Source organism: Thalassophryne amazonica, chromosome 17 (genome assembly GCF_902500255.1).
Source record: "Thalassophryne amazonica chromosome 17, fThaAma1.1, whole genome shotgun sequence".
In the NCBI taxonomy this organism is placed as follows: Eukaryota; Metazoa; Chordata; class Actinopteri; order Batrachoidiformes; family Batrachoididae; genus Thalassophryne; species Thalassophryne amazonica.
Window position 1 is genome coordinate 32,808,562 of NC_047119.1, and position 22,875 is coordinate 32,831,436.

General features: G+C 42.3%; 2 protein-coding genes across 2 annotated transcripts in view; one reads left to right on the forward strand and one right to left on the reverse strand.

Annotated features, from left to right (window-relative positions):
• Window positions 1-20,538, forward strand: part of dbh (dopamine beta-hydroxylase (dopamine beta-monooxygenase)) — a 32,664-nt gene extending 12,126 nt beyond the window's left edge. The window contains exons 3-12 of the mRNA XM_034192281.1: window positions 1,538-1,795; window positions 1,942-2,118; window positions 9,800-9,902; window positions 13,294-13,460; window positions 13,531-13,674; window positions 16,682-16,720; window positions 18,148-18,207; window positions 18,289-18,416; window positions 18,672-18,831; window positions 20,188-20,538. Coding sequence (XP_034048172.1) covers window positions 1,538-1,795; window positions 1,942-2,118; window positions 9,800-9,902; window positions 13,294-13,460; window positions 13,531-13,674; window positions 16,682-16,720; window positions 18,148-18,207; window positions 18,289-18,416; window positions 18,672-18,831; window positions 20,188-20,337 — 1,386 coding nt within the window. The 3' untranslated portion in view covers window positions 20,338-20,538. The remainder of the gene's footprint in view (window positions 1-1,537; window positions 1,796-1,941; window positions 2,119-9,799; window positions 9,903-13,293; window positions 13,461-13,530; window positions 13,675-16,681; window positions 16,721-18,147; window positions 18,208-18,288; window positions 18,417-18,671; window positions 18,832-20,187) is intronic.
• A 245-nt stretch (window positions 20,539-20,783) lies between these two features.
• The window catches only part of sardh (sarcosine dehydrogenase), a 98,720-nt gene continuing 96,628 nt past the window's right edge, over window positions 20,784-22,875 (reverse strand). Inside the window, exon 22 of the mRNA XM_034192279.1 lies at window positions 20,784-22,630. Coding sequence (XP_034048170.1) covers window positions 22,502-22,630 — 129 coding nt within the window. The 3' untranslated portion in view covers window positions 20,784-22,501. The remainder of the gene's footprint in view (window positions 22,631-22,875) is intronic.

A 22,875-nucleotide genomic window follows, 5' to 3' on the forward strand; every position in this document is an offset into this window, starting at 1 on the left:
CTTGAACATCTAATGAACTTTGTTGTACCAAATCAATCGAAATAGCGACATTGTTTTACTTTTATAACATCTCACAGACATGTCTGCCATCTGCTGAATGGATGAAGGGAAATTAGGAGCTGGTATGGCTGTCAATGACACACACACACACACACACACACACACACACACACACACACACACACACACACACACACACACACACACACACACACACACACACACAGCTTCCATACAGAAATGCACTAAATCAGAAAAGTAAGTTATTTTCCGATTGCTTCACAGTAGATACATTCTGAAACTCAAATAACATCATCATACCACCACACAACCCTTTACAAAAGTATTTTGTATGAATTTAGCCCTAAAATAAAGAAAGTCAAGAACATGGGTGAGTGACATTGTTTCTATTCAGAAATCAGAGAACACATCCAAGTTTTTAGGGTCCTGGTGTTTCCTGTATGCCGGCTCTTAATGGGGATGACTGATGACAATTTGATTGGTTTATTTCATGTCACGCTTCTATGACTAATTAGGCAACTAAGTGGAACCCCTTTGCACACTGCACCATACTTTGTACTCAGAGTTTGTCATGTAACTACCACTGTGGTTACATGACTGTGGCAATATATAGTGCTTTTCCATGTGCATTAGAAGTTCAAAGCACTTTACAATTATGCGTCACATTCACCCATTCCCACACTGATGTCAAGGTGCTGCCATGCAAGGCGATCACTAGGGGATTAAGGACCTTGGAATTTTCTAGTCTGTCTGGGTTTTGAACAGAGGATCCTCTGGTCTCAACCTCAACGGTTCCACTGGACCACCACCTTCTCTTGTACTATACTATAGACTGCGCCCCATAGCTTGTCAAGATAGGGCCCCTTGTGTCTGCTTTTCTGAAAATTCTACAAGATGTGTTCTCCAGATCTTAATAGTATAAATATAGCAAGAAACAACAAATGTAAGTAGCTAAAATTATGCAGTTTATATGGCTGTGTTCCATTCAGTTGTATGAATACGCTTGTGTGCTGCATTTATTGTATGAAACAAAAAGTGAAGATTTCCCACTCACATTTCAAAGTGTGGTGAAATGTGGAGGAGGGTAGCCACTGGACAATATCCTTTAAAATCAAGCCTGATTGTGTTTGTGTTGAATTTGCCAGTCCATAAAAAAAAAAAAAAGAGAGAAGAGCCAAAGTGCATTTTCACTGAAATGCGTTTGGGTGGGAGGGTGCATGCCAACGCTGGTCATCTTGTCACAGACAGGTCTTGGTTTCATGTGTGGACTTCCTGGGAATGTTGGAATTTTCTGCACAGTTTCTACTGGAGCTTTGATTGCAATAATGATGGTTTCCATGGTATCACATATCTAAGCTGCAGACACAAAAGCAACACTCATCACTATGACAACAAAAGTTCTTTGGCGGCACCTCAGCCAAATGTAATCAGATTGTTGTGTACATACATTTTCCTGCATGTTTCTGCCATTCGACATCTTTTTTTGTTGTTGTTGTTTCTGACTTGGTTTGGGCAGGACGGCACCGTGCACATCATCTATGGAGTCCTGGCTCAGCCAATTGCCTCGCTGGAGCAGCTGAACCTGTCCCGCATCCACACGGGGGTACAGAGAGTGCTGATGCTGCGTCCTGACATGCTGCCACCCACCCTGCCCCCAGACGCGCAAACACTGGATGTGGTTGTGCCAAACATCATCATACCATCTCAGGAGACCACGTATTGGTGCTTCATTCACAAGCTGCCTGAGAATATGCCCAAAAACCACATTGTTATGGTACGCCTCTAAATATGGACTCGTCGCGGGTGTCCTAGATATAGATTGACCTCAGGCAGTGATTACCGCGCTTTGATTTCCAGCTAAGCCAAACAAAACAAACCTTTTGCAGAACTTGACTTTTCCCTTTTCTGTGTTGGCGTCAGTATGAGTCGGTGATAACCGGTGGTAATGAGGCCATTGTGCATCACATCGAAGTCTTTGAGTGTAATCCAGAACTGAGCAGCATCGCAGACTACAGCGGCTCCTGTGATGATAAGATGAAGCCGAGCAAACTCAACTTCTGCCGCCACGTGCTTGCAGCCTGGGCTATGGGTGCTGAGGTAAGACAGGAACCAGGCAAGTGGACGTTGTTACCGTCCATCTATTTTCTAAATCCACTTCTTCCGTGCTGGGGCCTATCCCAGCGGTCAATGGGCGAGAGGGGGAGGGAGCAGACCCAGGACAAGACTGACACACACAGATGGACAAACTGACACTCTCACTGCCACCTACAGTTAATTTTACAGGTTTCAATCCACCTACCCTGCATGTCTTTGGAGGTGGAAGGAAGTCAGAGCACCCGGAGAGAACTAACCCAAACACAGGGAGAACGTGCAAACTCCACACAGAGAGGACAAGGTCAGATTCACACCCAAGAACCTGATTTGACTCTGATTATAAAAACCACTCAGATCCAGAGAAGACAGGAGGATGCTTTTTTTCAATGGATGAATTCTGCCAAATTTAGCATCCCTGCATCTCTGTGGTGCCATTGCATCAAAATTAATTCAACAGGAGATGTTTTGGACTAATTTGGATCAGGTCAAGTCACATCTGGTAGCATGCACTGGTGCTGTGCTTAGTCACCTCCACAAAACCACAGAACCACATTGGGTTCTGGATGGCAACTAACTGGGCAGCACGGTGGCTTAGTGGTTAGCACTGTTGCCTCACAGCAAGAATGTCATGGGTTTGATTCCCGCCTTTCACCTCTCTGTGTGAAGTTTGCATGTTCTCCCCGTGTTTGCGTGGGTTTCCTCCGGGTGTTCCGGCTTCCTCCTAAAGGTGAATTGGGAACTTTACAATTGTCCAGGTCTCCCTTGCAAAAGAGGGACTAACCTGGTTAAATAAATGTCAAAACTGTGCTCTCTCACAATGCAAGTGAGACCCAAAAGACTTTGACTTTCATTCTCCTGCAAAGGTATCAGACACCTCTAGCCAGCAACCTCTTCCCAGACATCTCTCAATCTCAAAGGTCTAGTACTTGGAGAAGTGAATGCTTCTACAAGTGAAACACTTTCAGCATGTACAGATGCACTTCTGATTACTGAGTCCAGGACCTGGAAGTCATTTACAGCCTGGATCTTAGAAGATGAAAAATAGTTAAACATCTGTTTGCTACTTGAAGATGTGCGTTCTCCAGGTATCTCATTGAAACAGTGCCAGAAAGAGGCGACTCTATTTTAGTCAAGTCCTTGTACATATTGTAAGAAATAAAAAAGACTCCTAAATGAGTGTTAAGCCCATTTCACACTGGGCCTGCTTCGAGTTGCATATGCTGCGCATCTAATATGCAGGAATGTCTGCATCAGTTGCACGCAGCAGGGGGGAGAGCAGACTGGAGAGCAGTTCATACATTGGAAAAAGTCAGAATACATTATTTCCAGGAGTTAATAGACTTTATTACTAATTTCTCTTATCTGATTTCTCTTCTGGTTTATCATTTGTCCTGTGCCGTGCTGCAGGTGTGCACTATGATGTGTGTTCTAGTTTATCTTTCTTCTTGTGCAGCGCTGCAGCTGTGCTCTCTGATTTCTCTTCTAGTTTATCTTTCTTCTTGTGCAGCACTGCAGGTGCACTCTTCTAGTCTATTTCTTCTTGTGCAGCGCTGCAGGTGCGCTCTCTGATTTCTCTTCTAGTTTATATTTCTTCTTGTGCAACGCTGCAGGTGCGCTCTCTGATTTCTCTTCTAGTTTATATTTCTTCTTGTGCAGCGCTGCAGGTGCTCTCTTCTAGATGATATTTCTTCTTGTGCAGCACTGCAGGCGCACTCTCTGATTTCTCTTCTAGTTTATATTTCTTCTTGTGCAGCGCTGCAGGTGCTCTCTTCTAGATGATATTTCTTCTTGTGCAGCGCTGCAGGTGCTCTCTTCTAGATGATATTTCTTCTTGTGCAGCGCTGCAGGTGCGCTCTCTGATTTCTCTTCTAGTTTATCTTTCTTCTTGTGCAGCGCTGCAGGTGCGCTCTCTGATTTCTCTTCTAGTTTATCTTTCTTCTTGTGCAGCGCTGCAGGTGCGCTCTCTGATTTCTCTTCTAGTTTATCTTTCTTCTTGTGCAGCGCTGCAGGTGCGCTCTCTGATTTCTCTTCTAGTTTATCTTTCTTCTTGTGCAGCGCTGCAGGTGCGCTCTCTGATTTCTCTTCTAGTTTATCTTTCTTCTTGTGCAGCGCTGCAGGTGCACTCTCTGATTTCTCTTCTAGTTTATCTTTCTTCTTGTGCAGCGCTGCAGGTGCACTCTCTGATTTCTCTTCTAGTTTATCTTTCTTCTTGTGCAGCGCTGCAGGTGCATTCTTCTAGTTTATATTTCTTCTTGTGCAGCGCTGCAGGTGCACGCTTGGATTTCTTCTAGTAGTTTACATTTCGTCTTGTGCAGCGCTGCAGGTGCTCTCTTCTAGATGATATTTCTTCTTGTGCAGCGCTGCAGGTGCTCTCTTCTAAATGATATTTCTTCTTGTGCAGCGCTGCAGGTGCTCTCTTCTAGATGATATTTCTTCTTGTGCAGCGCTGCAGGTGCTCTCTTCTAGATGATATTTCTTCTTGTGCAGCGCTGCAGGTGCTCCCTTCTAGATGATATTTCTTCTTGTGCAGCGCTGCAGGTGCTCTCTTCTAGATGATATTTCTTGTGCAGCACTGCAGGTACACACTTGGATTTCTTTCTAGTTTACATTTCTTCTTGTGCAGCGCTGCAGGTGTGCTCTCTCATTTCTCTTCTAGTTTATATTTCTTCTTGTGCAGCGCTTGTGCAGCGCTGCAGGTTCACTCTTCTAGTTTATATTTCTTCTTGTGCAGCACTGCAGGTGCGCTCTCTGATTTCTCTTCTAGTTTATATTTCTTCTTGTGCAACACTGCAGGTGCGCTCTCTGATTTGTCTTCTAGTTTATATTTCTTCTTGTGCAACGCTGCAGGTGCGCGCTCTGATTTGTCTTCTAGTTTATATTTCTTCTTGTGCAACGCTGCAGGTGCGCTCTCTGATTTGTCTTCTAGTTTATATTTCTTCTTGTGCAACGCTGCAGGTGCGTGCTCTGATTTGTCTTCTAGTTTATATTTCTTCTTGTGCAACGCTGCAGGTGCGCTCTCTGATTTCTCTTCTAGTTTATATATTTCTTCTTGTGCAACGCTGCAGGTGCGCTCTCTGATTTGTCTTCTAGTTTATATTTCTTCTTGTGCAACGCTGCAGGTGCGCTCTCTGATTTCTCTTCTAGTTTATATTTCTTCTTGTGCAGCACTGCAGGTGCTCTCTTCTAGATGATATTTCTTCTTGTGCAGCGCTGCAGGTGCGCTCTCTGATTTCTCTTCTAGTTTATCTTTCTTCTTGTGCAGCGCTGCAGGTGCATTCTTCTAGTTTATATTTCTTCTTGTGCAGCGCTGCAGGTGCACGCTTGGATTTCTTCTAGTAGTTTACATTTCTTCTTGTGCAGCGCTGCAGGTGCTCTCTTCTAGATGATATTTCTTCTTGTGCAGCACTGCAGGTGCACACTTGGATTTCTCTTCTAGTTAACATTTCTTCTTGTGCAGCGCTGCAGGTGTGCTCTCTCATTTCTCTTCTAGTTAACATTTCTTCTTGTGCAGCGCTGCAGGTGTGCTCTCTCATTTCTCTTCTAGTTTATATTTCTTCTTGTGCAGCACTGCAGGTTCACTCTTCTAGTTTTTCTTTCTTCTTGTGCAGCACTGCAGGTGCGCTCTGATTTCTCTTCTAGTTTATCTTTCTTGTGCAGCGCTGCAGGTGCGCTCTGATTTCTCTTCTAGTTTATCTTTCTTGTGCAGCGCTGCAGGTGCACTCTTCTAGTTTACATTTCTTCTTGTGCAGTGCTGCAGGTTCACTCTTCTAGTTTTTCTTTCTTCTTGTGCAGCGCTGCAGGTGCGCGCGGTGTTGTCATGACAAAACTCTATGTTGGCCCAGTGTGAAAGGGGTTTTATTCAAAGCCCTGACTGGAAGCACAAAACCTTGATGATCCTGCAGGTAGGACGAGTTCATTCACAGCTTTTAACTAACTAACCAACCAACTGGCCAGTGTCCCGATTCAACAAACACTCGAACCTGGCAGCTGAGGAAGCAAACTAACAATCGGTGGGCCTGACGCCGTGTTTCTCCGCTCTGCAGCCTGCTGTATGCCAGCTAGCCTCGCCGCACTGTGATTGGATTATCTGCCAGCCAAACAAATACAAGCAGGATGCCTTCTGTGAGCCGTGAAGACGAGATTAGGCGGGAAATATTCAGACCACTTTCATCACCTCTTAACTATGTTGTTTCATTTTTCTCGGCACCACATCTGAAGCAAAATGGGGTCTTGCTGAAAAAAAGCACAAAACCAGACAGACAGAGACAGAGAAAGAGAGAGAGACAGAAGGAAATGACATAAAGGGAGAGAAAATAGAAAAGCGGAGGAGGTCTGGATGTAGATAGAAACAATAATGTATGACAGTGGCTGGATGTGAAGAGCGAGGGCAGCGTTAGAAAGAGACTTCCGCAGGAGAGAGAGCAGGTCTCTGAGGAGTTTAGTGAAATGAAAGCGAGTTTAAATCGGAAATTTCTTCATCCCGTTACATTTGTATGTGTCAGCAGCAGCGTAACGCTGAGCTCAGGCTGGTGATGAATAAAGATTAAATCAAGATTCCTTCATAACAGTCTGGAGGTTTGACAGTTGTGGTGATGCAAGAAAAAAAAACTATCCACATTGCTGCAAGAAGTACAATGGATCACAATCCAAAGGTCAGGTCAGGTCAAAGAGCACGCATTGGTGTATATTAACAAATGTAATTTCATTTGTTAATATACCATATAAGACCTAGAACACATTCCAAAAAAGTTGGGATGCTAATGCATTTACCAGTTTGTAATGTTGATATTCCTTCTCACAACACTTTAAAAAAATATATAGTTTTGACATTGAGGATGCCAATCGATGAAATGTGTCAGGTATTATTTTTTTCTCCCCATTGTTCCCATAAACATGTCTTGAGGTGTGCAACAGTACGGAGTTATCTTTGGTGCATTTTTGCTTCAAAACTCTCCACACATTCTCTACTGAGGATACGTCAAGGCTGTAGGCAGACCAGCCCAATATCTGGACCATCTTCTTCTGCAGCCATGCCTTTGTAATGTGTGCAGAATGTGGTTTTTGTATAGTCTTGTTGAAAAAATGCTTGGACATCCCTGGAAAAGATGCACCGCATTTTCCAGAGTACAAGTCACACCAGAGATTTTTGTATTATCAGGTCTGGATTTTTGTAAATTGTTGTAGTGTACTTTTACTTTGGCAGAGTTTCTTTTGTTTAGTGCTTTGATTCCTGGGAAAGTCCTATCTAAATAGTCATTATAATTGTAATTACTAATAAGAATTAATTAATTATTCAGTGTCTATAAGTCACATTGGAGTATAAGTCACAGGACCTCCCAAACTAGGACAAGAAGAGGGTCTTATACTCTGAAAAATACTGCAGTTTGAAGGCAGCATATGTTGCTCAAAAATCTCAATGTACTTTTCTGCGTGAACTCTCCCATCACAGAAGTTTAATTTACCTTGACCAAGGACACTGACTGACACAACCCCACCCCATGACAGACCCTGGCTTTTGGACTTGTATCTCATAACTGGGTGGTCCTTTTTGTCTTTAGGCTCAAACTGTCTGCAATGAAATGTAAGTCAAAAGTATTTTCAATACCATGTCAACTTCCGATTTTGGGTTGGCTCTACCGCAGCCAGGTTGGTCTTTTCCAGTTGATGGGGTCCTCAAACTGGGATCCTGAATTATGCTCAGGGACTTGTGCCACATGACTGCTCTTTAAGTAACCACTGACTGGAGACAAAGTCAGGCCAATTGTACCCAAGGATTCTACAGAGACACCTAGTACCAAAGACATCCAGTTATTACTGTAGGCCAGTGGTTAGAGTCCAGGTCTCAGTTATACAGTAAAATAAGAAGCACCAAGACCCGAAAGACTTGGACCCTTGTTCTCATGCAAAGATATCAGCCTTGCCAAACACCTCTGTCTACCAGGGCTTGTAGCCCCATAAGCTTTAATCAAATACGTTTAGCTGTCCCAAAAACTAGAAAAAAGGAAAAAAAAAAAAAAAAAAATCAAAACAAGCTGAAAAGAAGCAGTGTCAATATCCATGCTTGCAATCGACGTGTACTCAGAGCTAGGATATGGTCGATGGCTGACTTGGGTGTGAAAGCCAGACCGCCGGGGTCACTGAGCAACAGGCAGTTGTTCCTGAATCCTAATGAGAACTTTGGAAAGATCCAAAGCATGATGGAAAATGTGTCACACAAGCTCAGCCTGCATGAGTTCAAAGCCTGGCCTGCTCGAAAATTCCCATATGAATATTATAGTTCAATTATTTTATTCTCATTTCACCACAAAGCAATGTAGGGCAGAATAAGCACACAGAGTTAGAGAGCGAGAGAGAGAGAGCGAGAGAGACTAAAACAACATGATAAACACAAGCCACAAATCACAAAAAGTCAAACATCCTTAATTGGTTGAAATGTCCAGTAATGTGATAAAATAACCAGTAAAATAATCAAAATGTTTTATGGGTGATTCTTAGACTACGGCACTTATTATGTCCTTTTATCATATTGTATGAAAAACAGAAAAAAGGGGAAATTTCACACTTTTATAGTTATCTTTACAATGAAAGTGTGTTAAGAACTTTGTTCTAGTAGTCTATGATGACTTTTTTCACCTTTTTTCAGCATCATTATATGCAAATATTGCCGTTTTGTGCTTGTCCCACACCCAGACTTTTGATCTTCAATGATAAAAATGAATGGTAAAGAAACGTTTTTTTCTAATGTTTTAAAATATCTCAAAATATCAGTAAAATAATCAAAACATAATTGGGGTATTCAATGTCATACAACTGTTGTGATTTTTTTTAAACAAAATGTAGCTGTCCCACACTATTGCCGTAATTTCCACCACAACACTGTAATGTCCCTTTAAACAGTTTGTATGAAAGATTGTTTGGGTAGTTTCTATGGAGATAAACAGTGACATCAGAGCACATGTATATAGCGCCAAATCACAACAAACATTTGCCCCAAGGCGCTTTATACTGTAAGGCAATGGTGTGGTGGAAATTACATTTACAAGGCCAATAGTGCCCGTAGTTAAAGAATCACCCTTATATTTTAACACACAATAAGTTGCTATTAACTCATTATAATTGGATTAAATCTACAATTAGGCATTTAATTTGTTGATATATACATAGGCATACGACAACAATAATAACAAAAAAATTATCTATTGTAAAATCAGTATACACACATTCCAAATGACACTTTGATAAAGGTTTGGAACTAAAATAAAATCAAAATAGAAGGAAATTGTGTTTTAAATGCTTTTAGGCTTCAGTTGGAGTTCAGGATGCACTCATTATACAATCATTTAAAAGGAGTTGTGATTTTTGTTGTTTTGGGGAAATGTCTTTTTGCACTGGTGAGCACATTAACAGGTAAACGCATCGATGTGACTTATTTTTATCTGGTTGGAATAATTTTCTGCTGTTTCTCAGCAGCAAACTACAAACGGAGGCATTTAGATGAGTTTCTGCCTCACACTTTAAAGTCACAGCGCGCGATTGTACTTTGGTAAAATCAGATTTAAACACCATCACCGTTTACTTTATCTCGTCTTGTGAAGAAGGTTTCTGACTCTGCCACAGCTTTTAAAAAAAAACCTTCAAAGCCAGCTGTGCATAAAGAATAACGCATGTGTATGTTTATTTGCAGCCTTTTTACTACCCTCCTGATGCAGGCCTGTCTATGGGGGGACCAGGTTCTTCAAGGTTCCTTCGTCTGGAGGTCCATTACCACAACCCTCTCCTTATATCTGGTACACAACTCTTTGAACTGCTCTGTCTCACTGAAAACAGGCTTTTTGATCTGTCTGTGCCAATTTCTGCAGACATGTTACCTTTATGATATGCAAATACTCAGCAGAACGATTCTGCTAATTAGTTCTACGTTCCTCGTTCTACTTTTAGAACTTCTGCTGCAGATGCAGAGGATCAAAGGGTGAGCGAGCTACACTTTGCTTCATTTCGCAGTCGCTGTTGCCGAGCATCAAACGCTGAGAACGACTTAAAACCCCTTTGGGAAATGTCACGACAATCGCAGTCCTTTTCCAGCAGATTTCTAAAGTCACCTGCTTTTCTGAACAAATATATCGATTTCTGTTCTGGAGCTGCAAAATCTTGATCACTTAAATGACAGAGTGCACACACGATTACAGCAATATTTCTCTGATGATACAAAGTAAGTGTCCTTAAAGGTGCAGTCAGTCCCTTTTGATTTTTTTTTCCACCACTTAAGTCATAAAAATGATTTTCTTCCATACCACTAAAAGTTAGTCCCTTAGTCTTCAAATAAAACATTTCCCAAAGTTATAGCGCCATCCTGATCAGAATTCTCCTTTTCTGCGGAGGTGATGGTCTCGACCAGAGGATCCTCAGTTCAAACCCCAGCCAGACTGAAAAAATCACTAAGAGCCCTTGGAGAGGTCCTTAACCCCCAAGTTTGCTCCCAGTGTGTAGTTAGCATCTTGCATGGCAGCACCCTGACATCGGTGGGTGATGTGAGGCATCATTGTAAAGTGCTTTGAGCTTTAGTTTTCGTATAAGAGGGAAAAGCGCTATTTAAATGCAATCCATTAGTCATTAGGATTTTCACACCGTGGGTTAAAATGCAGCGACAAGACGCCGGTGATACAACGGAGAATTCAGGTCAGCAATCAGGATGTAGGGCACAACCAGGATAGAAGCTTATTGTTCAGATCCTGTGATTGTTTATGCAGAGGTTGAATTTGGTTCAGATCCAGATAATGATCCATATCTAGTCCACAATCTTCAGAGTGACCTCTGGGTTAGAATTTGGTTTGGGGTCTAGCTTAAATTAAGGAGAGTGTAGGGCACTGGCAGAGGTGCGTGTTCTCCTCACAGACCAGACAGACCCTCTGTGACATCACCCATAGGTTTTCTGAAGAGCAGGTTTGAGCCCAAATGGGGTTGTTCCAATGAGGAAAGAGGTGAAGCTTGGGACCAGCGTGCCCTGGCGGGACAAATGAAGACAGAGCACACCCCCATCTCATACTTACCAAACATGCTCTAACTAACAGGTAGAGCCCTGGTCACGCGGGACTAACGAAGGACACCGAAGCCAAAACGAAACAAGAAATCTGGACTTACATTGACTTTCAGAGACATTAACTGTCGTCCAGCTTCATTCCTGTAGCTGGCGCTTCGTCAGAATTTTTAAACTTTCAAAAAATGTGAACAAATCCTGACGGCAAACTTCAATTCATCTGTATTTCGTTTTACTTTCTGTCTTGACAGTTCCTCATTGTTTGCGTAATTTCCATAATGTCAGCATTCCGTATGACTGCCATCCAACTTCATCCAACCTCGCAAATCCAACATCTTGCACAAACGTTGACGATATCTGAATGGATCAATAACTAAAGCTCAGACGAGCATGAATGTAATGTCCTTGTATCGCTGATGAATCGTCCGTGTGTGGGATGAAAAGAAATGCTTTCATACAGAAACAATAGCGGCAAGAACATTTTATTCAACTACTGCAACTATTTACCACGTTCCAGCTGTTTGTGGCTGGTATGCATGTGCACACATGTTGTTAAGACAAGCAGACCCCCCACCTGCAGGTGCTGCAGACATGAGAAAGCGGCTGGCTGCACTCGGTCTCATACCCGCTGTCAGTCATGTCATCTTAAAGTTTCATTTTAATTTTGTTTAAAGTGTCATGGTCTACGTTCGTTCATTTTCTTTTGTTAGTTTCGGTTTTGTTACGTTCCTTTTTGCGGTATTGATTTGCAGGTTTTTCAGTGATGGGAGAAGTGCAGGATCATCCGTCCACCTTTTCTCAACAATTTGTGACTTTTTTTCCTTCATTCAGCTATCGTCGTGTGCCGTGTGACCGGGGCTTAAACTGGTTGGGTATTTGATTAATTGTAATGTATTTTTTTGGTGGAAGCAGCGGTGGTTTTCCTTCATGGGTGGCTTGGGTACAAGCATTAATAATCATAACCGGCATATTGCCTCAATAACTGTGGAGTAACAGTGGAACTATGTCACCAGCTATCAAAAGGTATGAATTAGTGGCTAACTGTGTTGACATAGAAATTAAAAATACTCAAATTTCATTCAGTGGAAATACTGGAGCAAAGACTTCTTAGGTGGTTCCCCCAGTAAGTGACGTTATCTCAAATATTTGTAATAAAATGCATCAGAAATGACAAACACAGTTGAGTCCACCCACAGCTAGCAGCCTCTTGCTAGTGTGACCTCCTGCCCACCAGTTCTCACTCAAAGTGCCCACACCTCAATTACTCATAACGTTATGGCTTAAATAGCTTAAGCAGACAAGTTAGATCAAAATTTTTCTTTCGTACAGTTGTCATGAACTGGGAAATTAGCTACAGAGACTAAAATCTTTTGGTTTTTAGTACCAGGATTTACACCTGTAAAGTTGGCCATTTTAATATGGGGTTCATGGGAAGTGACTCGCTTTTGGAGCCAGCCTCAAATGGCCATTGAAGGAAATGCAAATCTTGGCACTTCTGCATTGGCTTCATTTGTCAAAATTTTTCTTTCGTACAGTTGTCATGAACTGGGAAATTAGCTACAGAGACTAAAATCTTTTGGTTTTTTAGTACCAGGATTTACACCTGTAAAGTTGGCCATTTTAATATGGGGTTCATGGGAAGTGACTCGCTTTTGGAGCCAGCCTCAAATGGCCATTGAAGGAAATGCAAATCTTGGCACTTCTGCATTGGCTTCATTTGTCAGCACCGGAGCTCGAGGCTCAGTTTTGCTGAGTTTCCAGTTTTTCTTCTGAGTGAGTTTTTACCTTACAGTTCAGCTACATGTGATTTTCTTCACCACAGCACATGAACACACCACCGATTGCAGTAAAACTCTAAAATTATATGATACAAATTTACAAAAAATTACAGTAAAAAAGTGTGTTGCTATGAAGGCTTCACATGTCACTGCCAGGAGAGTCAGTATTAACTTTTCTACAGTTATATGCTTTGAAATTTTTTTTCCCAGTTCTGCAGCATTGGGCTAAAACATTAAAATAAAGGTAACAGATGTCCTCCTCCGCGTTACAGCCGAGGTCATGCAAAAATCACTCACAGCTTCAGTGGGAGTTAAATTAACTTTTAGTGGACAAATCGGCTCTGACGATATTGGTTCTTCATGCAGGCCGGCAGGACTCGTCAGGAATACGTTTACATTTCACACCCACCCTGAGGAGATATGATGCAGGGATCATGGAGCTGGGCCTGGTTTACACCCCCATCATGGCCATCCCACCTGGACAGCACAGCTTCCAGCTGACCGGGTACTGCACCTCCAAGTGCACACACACTGTAAGTACACATCAGGTACCTTCAGCCCCCAACACAGCAGAAAGGAAGCTCACCATCTGCTTATGTCCAGGCTTTGCCCCCAGGGGGGATTCATATCTTCGCGTCCCAGCTGCACACCCACCTGGCAGGTCGTGTGGTGAGGACAGTTTTGGTTCGGGGAGGCAAAGAGCTGGAGGTGGTGGAGGAGGATCCGCACTTCAGTGCGCACTACCAGGTGAGGAACAACTGTTTACCTGCAAGAAACTGCTGCACAGCACAGGATCTAATTCACATCGTCTGAGCTGAACCGGAATATATAAATGTCTCAAACAGCCACAGAGGAAGAGTCCGCTGCTGCTAAGCAAAAAAGTTTAACATTCAGTAAAAGGGCTGTTGTTTGGGAAGTGTAATTTAAAGCAAAAATGAAGTGAAAGTGAAGTGAAATGTTTTAGTCTGCCTAACAGAACATGATTTTGGCACGACTCATCCTATTATCATTGGCACCAACACGAATAACTATGTGGCTATATCTAGTGTCGGGTTCCTTTGGCTGGCTATTCTTGTGCAACCTGACATTGCGGCCCCAGGAATACATTTAAAATCAGGTGGCATCTGTAATCTAATTTTACAGGTGATAGAATCCCCTATCACAAATGCATGGCGTTTCAGCCTGGAGATAAGGGTAGAAGTCATTAGACATGGAGGGCTATCAACAGGTGGGTCCAAGGCTGAAAAACGGTTCATAGTTCGCAGTGGTGACTGTGATCGGGGTACCTCAACCAGGCACCAAGCCCTACGTGACTTCTTTCACCTAACAACAGTCCAGAAGCCATCTTCTTTAGCTGGCATTGCTAAGCTAATGCTAATGGACATGCTTGCTGGCCCGGTGTAACAGTATGCGTTACCCCCTGGATATCTTACCGGGGGGGGGGGATATTGTAGGATATCTTAACCCTCACCCTGGAAATCCCCCCCACCCCTGACAGGCAACATTCCTACAGGGCAGCAGTGATTAAGCCTCTTGATAAGGCCCAATTACGGGATTGCGGGATTTGGTTGGAATGTCAGGTTGTGTTTTAGAGTGGTTTACGTCTTACCTGACTGGTAGAACATTTAGTGTGATGGTGGGCAATGCGGTGTCGGAATCTGCAGATCTTCTGTGGGGTGTGCCGCAGGGATCGGTTTTGTTCTCATTGTATCTCCTTCCTCTCAGCAAGCTGATCCAGCAGTTCAGTGATGTGTCCTATCATTTGTATGCTGATGATCTGCAGTTGTACTGCTCTTTTAAGACAACTGAGCCACAGAAACTCTGCTCTCTCACAAATTGTTTGGCCAAAATTACGGAATGGCTCACTGAGAACAGTCTGCAGTTAAATTCCAATAAGACTGAGACTCTGATTGTAGCACCAGATAGTGCTGTACCTGGAATTAAGCAGCATCTCGGTAGCCTAAGCTGCACGGTCAAAAGCAGCCTGCGTAACCTGGGTGTCATTTTGGATGGAGGGATGTCTCTGGAGCAGCACACAAATTATCTGGTTAAGAACTGTTTTTTTCCAAATTCGGAACATCTCTAAGCTCCGTACGATGGTGACTTTAAAAGAGCTTGAGATGATTGTTCATGCATTCGTCTCATCGCGTTTGGATTATTGTAACAGTCTTTTCACCTGTCTGAATAAGAAGGAGTTGGCCCGCCTGCAGGTTGTGCAAAATTCTGCTGTGCGCCTGCTTACCCGTACCCGCAGGAGGGACCATATTACTCCTATCCGTAATACTTTGCATTGGTTGCCTGTCTCCTACAGGATTCATTACAAAATCCTGGTATTGACTTTTAGAGCTCTGCATGGACAGGCACCGGAGTACATCAGGGACCTGATCCAGCCTTATGCTTCCTCAGGAGCCTCAGGTTGTCCAATCAGCGGGGACAGATCTTTTCAAAGCGGTGGCGCCTAGCCTCTGGAATGAGCTTCCCTGTGCCCTTCGTTCATCTGGACTGTAGAGATACTTTTAGAAGGCAACTAAGACGCATTTCTTTAAGTTAGCTTTTTAGCCTAATATGTATTTTTATTGTTTTTATATGTTATTTTTAGATTTTTATATGCCATGTGCAGCACTTTGTGACCCTGGTCTGTGAAAGGCGCTTTATAAATAAAGCTTACTTACTTACTTACAATCAGGACAACCTTTGAACTCTATATTTCATGGGTGAATCAAACAATCAATGGATGGATGTGACCGGGGGGGAAGATAAACTGTTACACTGGTACTAAGCTTGTCTCAAATGCCTGTTTTGTCTGAAGACTGGAAACTTCCACAATGGACTCTTGAACAGATGAAACAATGACTTCAACATTGTAACCCCACCCCCAAAAAAGTGTCAAGCACAACCAGGGCACACTGGAAGCAATCACTGTTGTGGAACGCAGTATGGCGTTCAGTGCCAGCTAAACTTTCTAACAATGCTGTAGATGAATAGGTTCACTGCACAAAAAAACCTTTGAAAAAATTACCATAAACTCAAAATATAGCTTAAAATGTTACATTTTTGTTCAGTAGCATCACATGTAAAGATTCAGTACCATAATCACCTGCATTTGCTTGCCAATGTGTTTTATTTGCACAAGTAGGCTATATTTTTGGTGGCCATATTGAAAAAAACAATGGTCACCATTTTAACAGCTTTTTTTTCCCCCAAGAAAAGAACTTCTCAGAGGTATTTCTACCAAATTTGGTGCTTGTATCTTCAACTTAATGATTCTTACACATATCTGCTGCACTACAAGCCTTTTCCCCCATTTCTACCACGTCTGGGATGTCAGTGAAGGTTGACCCAGAAATTGCTCTTATAGAATTAATTTTTACAGAATTCATTTTTTAAAAAAGGTCAAAGAACTTGATTTTCAACCTAATTGTACCAGATGTGGTTCAGCCTGGCAAGGTCAGTCAGAGGAGAGTCATATGCTCCCCTGTGCACTTTCTACTGGTTACTAGTGCAAATTAATAACCTAATTTTGTGAAATGAAGCACATACATGTGTTCATCACAAGAGAAGAAAAAGAGCATGAATCCCAATCACGTAAGAAGCAAAAATGTGAGGGGAAACAAAATTACGATTGTTGAAGGCATAATGCAATCTGCAACCTCAATGCTAAATCCTGCACACTACCAGCCTTTTGCACTCTCAAAATAAGGGAAATAAATGTATTACCTTGAAGGTGACATTTGTTTTGTGTTCTTTTTTGCAGCCAATTCGAGTTCTCAGGAAAATGGTCACTGTTTTCCCTGTAAGTATGGCGGCACAATAATAATAAAAACACCAACAGATGCAATTAAATGTGCAAGAATTAGATTTTTCTTCAAATGCAGTCTTTGCATGGGCACAAAGTGCTTTTAGAGGATTCAATAATTTTGTGCTGCTCATCTGGATCTGGGTGCCAGCTTGTCCTACTCTTCTCTATCCTTAGCTAAGTCCTCTAACTGGAGTGTCAAACTTATTCCAGAGGGGGTCAAGAGGGTGCAGGTTTTCTTTGCAACCACTGACTCCACCAGGTGTTTTCACTGAGTAACATCACTTTGAGCAGATGGGATGATTGCATCAGTGACATCACCTGGTGCACTCAGTCGTTGCAAAGAAAACCTGCACACTCTTCGCCCCTTTTTGGAATTAGTTTAACACCACTTTAAAGTCTTCCTGGGAGATCCCAAAGCATTCCCGAGCCACCTGGGAATTATCCCTCCAGCATTTCCTAGGTCTTCCTTGGGGCCTTGTTCCAGTTGGTTGTGCCTGGAAGACCTCTCTAGGAAGGCAACCAAGGGGGATCCTCACCAGACGCCTGAAACACCTCAGCTGGTTCCTTTTGATGCAAAGGAGTAGCGGCTCTATTTCCAGTCCCTCCCACATATTTAAAGTACTCACCCTGTCCAGGAGCGTAATCCAGATACTTGATGAAGGAACCTCATTTCCACCGTTTGGATCCACAACCTTGTGCTTACCCAAAACTCAGGACCATACATGAGGATATAAGTGCAAATCAAATGGTAAGTTGAGTCTTTCCTTCTGGCTCAACTCTTTCTTCACCATGACATTCTGGTACAGTGTGCACAGGATCTGAGACACAGCACAAATCCATCTGTCAACCTCATGCTTCATCTTTCCCCTACTCCTGAGATACTTGAACTCCACCACTTGGGGCAATAACTCTCCACTTACCCAGAGGGGACAATACACCCTTTTTCTGACAAAGGACCATGGTGTCAGATTTGGAGGTTGCTGATTCACTTCACACTCAGCCCCAAACCTGCCCAGTGCACATCAGAGGTCACAGTCTGATAAAACCAATAGAACCACATCATTTGCAAAAAGGCGAGCTGTAATCCTGACTGGACAACTTCCAATCCCTAACTGCACCTTGAAATCCTGTCCATGAACATCACGATTGGTTGACTGTTTTTAAAAGCAACCAAATATTAAAGTCACCATCAGTATTTAATCTAAAAATCAATTACTACTTTTCTGAATAAATTAAAACTTGCACTTTTGGTTTCACCCACATTTGTAATATTGTTCAATTCTAATGTACTTTTATTTTCTGATACTCTAATCCATCCAGGATCTTGAATGTCACTTCATCAAATATGAATTAGTCAGATTCTGACTTCTTTTAAAGTACTGAAGTGCTCTCGAGTGAATATTTGTACATAATTGTTGCAGGGTGACATCCTGATAACAAAGTGCACGTTTAACACAGAAGATCGGCGCAACCCTACAGTGGTAAGCAGCACACCTTCAGCGCGGCCTTCTGTTGCATCATCTCTCCTCCTCTTTCCTGAATCCTCCTCCAAATCTCCACAGGGAGGTTTTGGCATCATGGAGGAGATGTGCGTCAACTACATTCACTACTATCCTCGCACTCAGCTGGAGCTGTGTAAGAGCCACGTGGACCCAGGATACCTGCAGAAATACTTTAAACTAATTAAGAGGTGGTTTACGCCATGCACGCATGCATGCCCCTCCCATATTCATTTTTTTTCTCCTTTTCATTTTGCATGCTGCTTCACCTGCACTACTTATTTTCTGCATCAGTCCTTTTTCCTCCTCAATAATTCATCCTTTGAATCTCAGACACCAGATGATCCATCCTTGAAAGTAAAACTTTTGTTTCAAGACCCGTTCCAGAAGCTTCCCCCCTTGCTCCTTGGGCTTCTCTTTCATTCCGCTGCTCCTCTGGTCTGCAGGTTTCACGGAGATGAGCGGTGTGCATGCTCAGAGGTTAGTGTCACGGAGCAGTATTCCCAGGTGCAGTGGGACTCCTTCAGCACAGGAGTGCTGGATACCCTTTACAACACAGCACCCATCTCCATGCACTGCAACCAGTCCTCTGCACGTTTGTTCCCTGTGAGTCCACAAATACAACTGCCAAGCTACAACTCAAACCCGTTCTAAGCAAAGTAGTACTTCATCGCATTCAGTCAAATGATATGGATGCACAAATGGATACATAAAACTGAAAAAACACCTGCAAGTGCATTTTCAATACGTCTAGAGAACATAAGCGATCGTTAATAAAGTGCCATGAAATTAAAGGACGAAACCTCAGGCCTAGTAAAATATTGTTAGCAATCAAGTCACTAAAGGCTCTACTTACCTTTGATGACTGCACTGTATTACAGAAATCCAAAACAAATATGTGGAAATCACTGGAACACCTGAAGTGGACCTCAATACCTTCACTACTCCAGTTAGCATAGGGTCATCACATTGGATCCTTTTGGGATCCACATTTTGATTTTGCACAAGTTTTAGACTGGATGTCTTTCAAGCACAGCAGGTATCTCAGAAGGATCAGGAGTTTGGCTACCAATATGATGACCTGGGTTTGATTTGCGATCACGCTACCGATCTGTGGCCTTGGAAAAAAAATGCTTCTGAATTGTCTCTGTTTACCCAGCCAAAAATGGTACTGGCCTTGGCTGGGAAAGGAACCTGCATCAGACTGGTGTCACGTCCAGGGGAAGTCAAAAACTCAGAATCCAGAGATAAGTCAGACTCCACTAATGGGCCTCAAGGCTTATATAGGACTTACTACTTCTCTTCTTAGGCTGGATACCCTTCATGATGAAACTCTAGAGGTGACACTTGCCGATTTGAGAAAAGTGGGTACCATATCTCGTCTCGACTGGCCATTCATTTTTTTTCAAACCGTGCTCAGACACAGTGCCGGTGATTATTAACAAAATGCTGCTTTCTGCCTGCACTGTAATATGGTGTTACGTTTCAGACATATCCCTGGGTATGACGAACCAAAAAAAGAGTGACTCGTCCTAATGTAACCTTTTTAATGCTCATAATGTCCGGCACTTATTTAAGGCTGGCATTTTTTGGGGGGGAGGAGTTTTTTCAGATGACGTTTTGACCCAGTCATTAAATGAGGCAAGTCTCGATTTAGGAATCCCGTAGATCGCTCTGCGCCTTCTGACTGCAACTAATCTGTTACATACATAACGGATTTTGTCCGTTTTATACATATGACGGATTTCGATTATAACAGACAAAATTTGCTGGTCCACCTGAACCCATTATTTGTGAGTTTTACTGTGCATATATATTTTACAATCTTCTACAGAGGGTGTAAGAGGCTAGAGTGCAATTACCTCAATAGCACATACAGTCTAAATATCAAGAATGCTGTCTATTTATTATTTGATTTTTTTTTTTTTTTTTTAAGCTCAGTTAAAAATACTGTTTCTGCAGGGAGAGTGGGACAAGCAACCTCTTCCTCTGGTTACGTCTGTCCTCCAAAAGTCTCACTACCCCTGTGAGGGAGGAACTCCTCAGCCGGCCAGCATCAAAGATCAGACCTCAAGCCTGATCCAGAAGGGTTGTGACCCCAAGCACCTTTAAGCCATTGTGGTATCATTTGTGTGTTTGTTGTCTTTTAATATACCGCCCGACTGCAACAGTATAAAAGCCTGCTATCTGTGCTCTAAACAATCAGAATACAGCCATGTACTTCTCTGATTTGGTACATTTCTGTGCAGAACTGGTCTGTGTCACTAATAACCACACCTGCTCCTAATTTACATCACCCATCCAGTAGATGACAGTGTTCAGCAGGTAGCAGACTTGTCTGTGATATTACATTGTATAGTTTCTCTTATGACTGATCTGGCGCTCAGAGCTCACCAGATTTACAGTTTTTCAACTATCGTTTTAGTTACTGTGTTAAAAGTGGGTCATATTTATTCACTGTTACAGTTTAACCTTTGCCTCTATCATCCTCGCATTTTTATTATTACTGTTGTGCACACGTATTCTAAGGGTTCATACAATAAAAGGTACAATTACGCTGGCTGTTAATCAGACGTTTATTCATAGATGAGCTGGTTTTAACAGAAAAAAACAAACACGCTCAACTAACCTCATTCTTTTAAGTCAATAAATCCAAAGTCGTGTTACAGTTGTTTTAACCAAAGAAAAGCTGGTGACAAAAAAATCTTTCACAAGTGCAACATTTTACAGCATGACCAGAAGCATTGTTGATCGTTGTTACTGCTTTTATTGCTGCAGGCCTTAATTTAGGAAATTATGTATGATCCGACTAGTCGACTAATCGCAAAAATAATCGCTGACTAGTCGACTATCAAAATAGTCATTTGTGGCAGCCCTACATGCAGCACACCACTTCTCCCAGGGGTCGAGAACATACCCCGTATAGTACATTCCATCTGGGCACCCAGGGTCCCCCGGCCCTGATTTCTTTGTTGAAAAAATGGTGTCAATAGCGTTCAGAGACCAGCTGATCAATTCCATGGTTAACCCAAATATAGTTTGAAGAATTCAGTCTGGTGAAGTTGGGACTTTTGAAGGTAGGTGCAGAGAAAGAAAAGCACAGAGGGAGAGGAGAGAGTAGGAGATGCGACCGCCCTCGCCGAAGTCCCAAGCTGTAAGCTAATAAACTGTTAATTCAAGGTAAGAAAATACACTTTTTTCCAAATGCATGTGTAGTAAGTACTAAGGTATTTCTATTCATGATTTGGCTAATACAAATTTATGTGCTGCTTTGCTGTCGAGTGATTGGTTTCCACAGGTCACGAGCACTTGGCTCATTTGATGACGGAGGATGGCTCCTCATGGTGGAACACTTGTGAAAAAACTGCTGTACAGGCACTCTAGTTGTTTTATCTGGCTCTATGGCTGTAACAGCTGGAGCGCATGAATCAAAATTTTTAACTGGATAATCACACCATCCAACTAGGAATGCACCACATCTAATCATAAAAGTGAATGTGCAGAAATGATCATGTTATGCTTTCAGTAAACATGGATAAGACACTAAGGTGGCAGAAAGTGCACGAAGGTAAAGACAGCTTCATCTCTTGACTCTCATCCTGACACAAAGGAGCATCAAAACAACCTGGACATAATGCGCGACAGACAGCAAACGGCATAATGCGCGACAGACTGACAAGCACCACCACCGAATATTTACAATTAACTTTGTGGATTAAAAAAAACAAAAAAGCGCCTTTGTTGCCTTTTATGAATGAGTCAGATCTAGATTTCATGTGCAACGTTATAATTGAGGGTTCTCATTTAATTTGATGTAATTAAACGCACAGCTGCCACTTAGGGACGGCTCTTATTAAAAAAATAAATTGTGACATCAAGTGTACGTATTTGTAAAAACAACCCCATCTCATGACAGCAGCGTTTGTCCTTCACAGCAGCTACGCAAACTGTATCACGTATAATCAAGTTAAAAAAAGAACTGACGTATGCTTTACTGCTACATGTGCTCCCGTTCTTCTCAGATAAAGAAGTTGGGTTCATGAGGTTTGAAATCACACAGGAAGCCCAAAACGTGGACGTTATGTCCGAAATTCATCCAGGTTTAAGTAAAAAAAAAACAAAAAAACAAAACAAAACTAAGTTCCACATAAATTCTGAATGCTTTCTTTTGTTTGCCTTGAAAAGTCTCGGAAGAGCTGCACAGACTTACGTGCCTCCATATTGTTCATCGACCTGAGTATGTTGTGTGGTTTTTGATTTACGTGCCAAGTCCTTCTCAAGTGTAGATGCCTTTGATGCGTTTATTTTCCGAGTCAAACGGTGACTTGAGATGAGCCGTGGCCTTGTACGTCTCTCCCATCCTCTCCAGGGTAAAGTCACCATGTTTTATAAAATCAGCACTCACCTGGTGAAAACAAGAACAAACACCAAAATAAAAAATAAATAAATTTTAATTTTAATAAGTAAAAATGGGAAGAGAGGCAATAAAACTGAGATAGTGGAGGAGCTAGCAGTTCTCCCTTTTGCATTCCACCCCCATATATAAATGTATACATTCAATGGCCACTTTATTAGGTACACCTTGCTAGTACCACGTTGGACCCCTTTTGCCTTCAGAACTGCCTTAATTCTTTCTGACAGATTCACTAA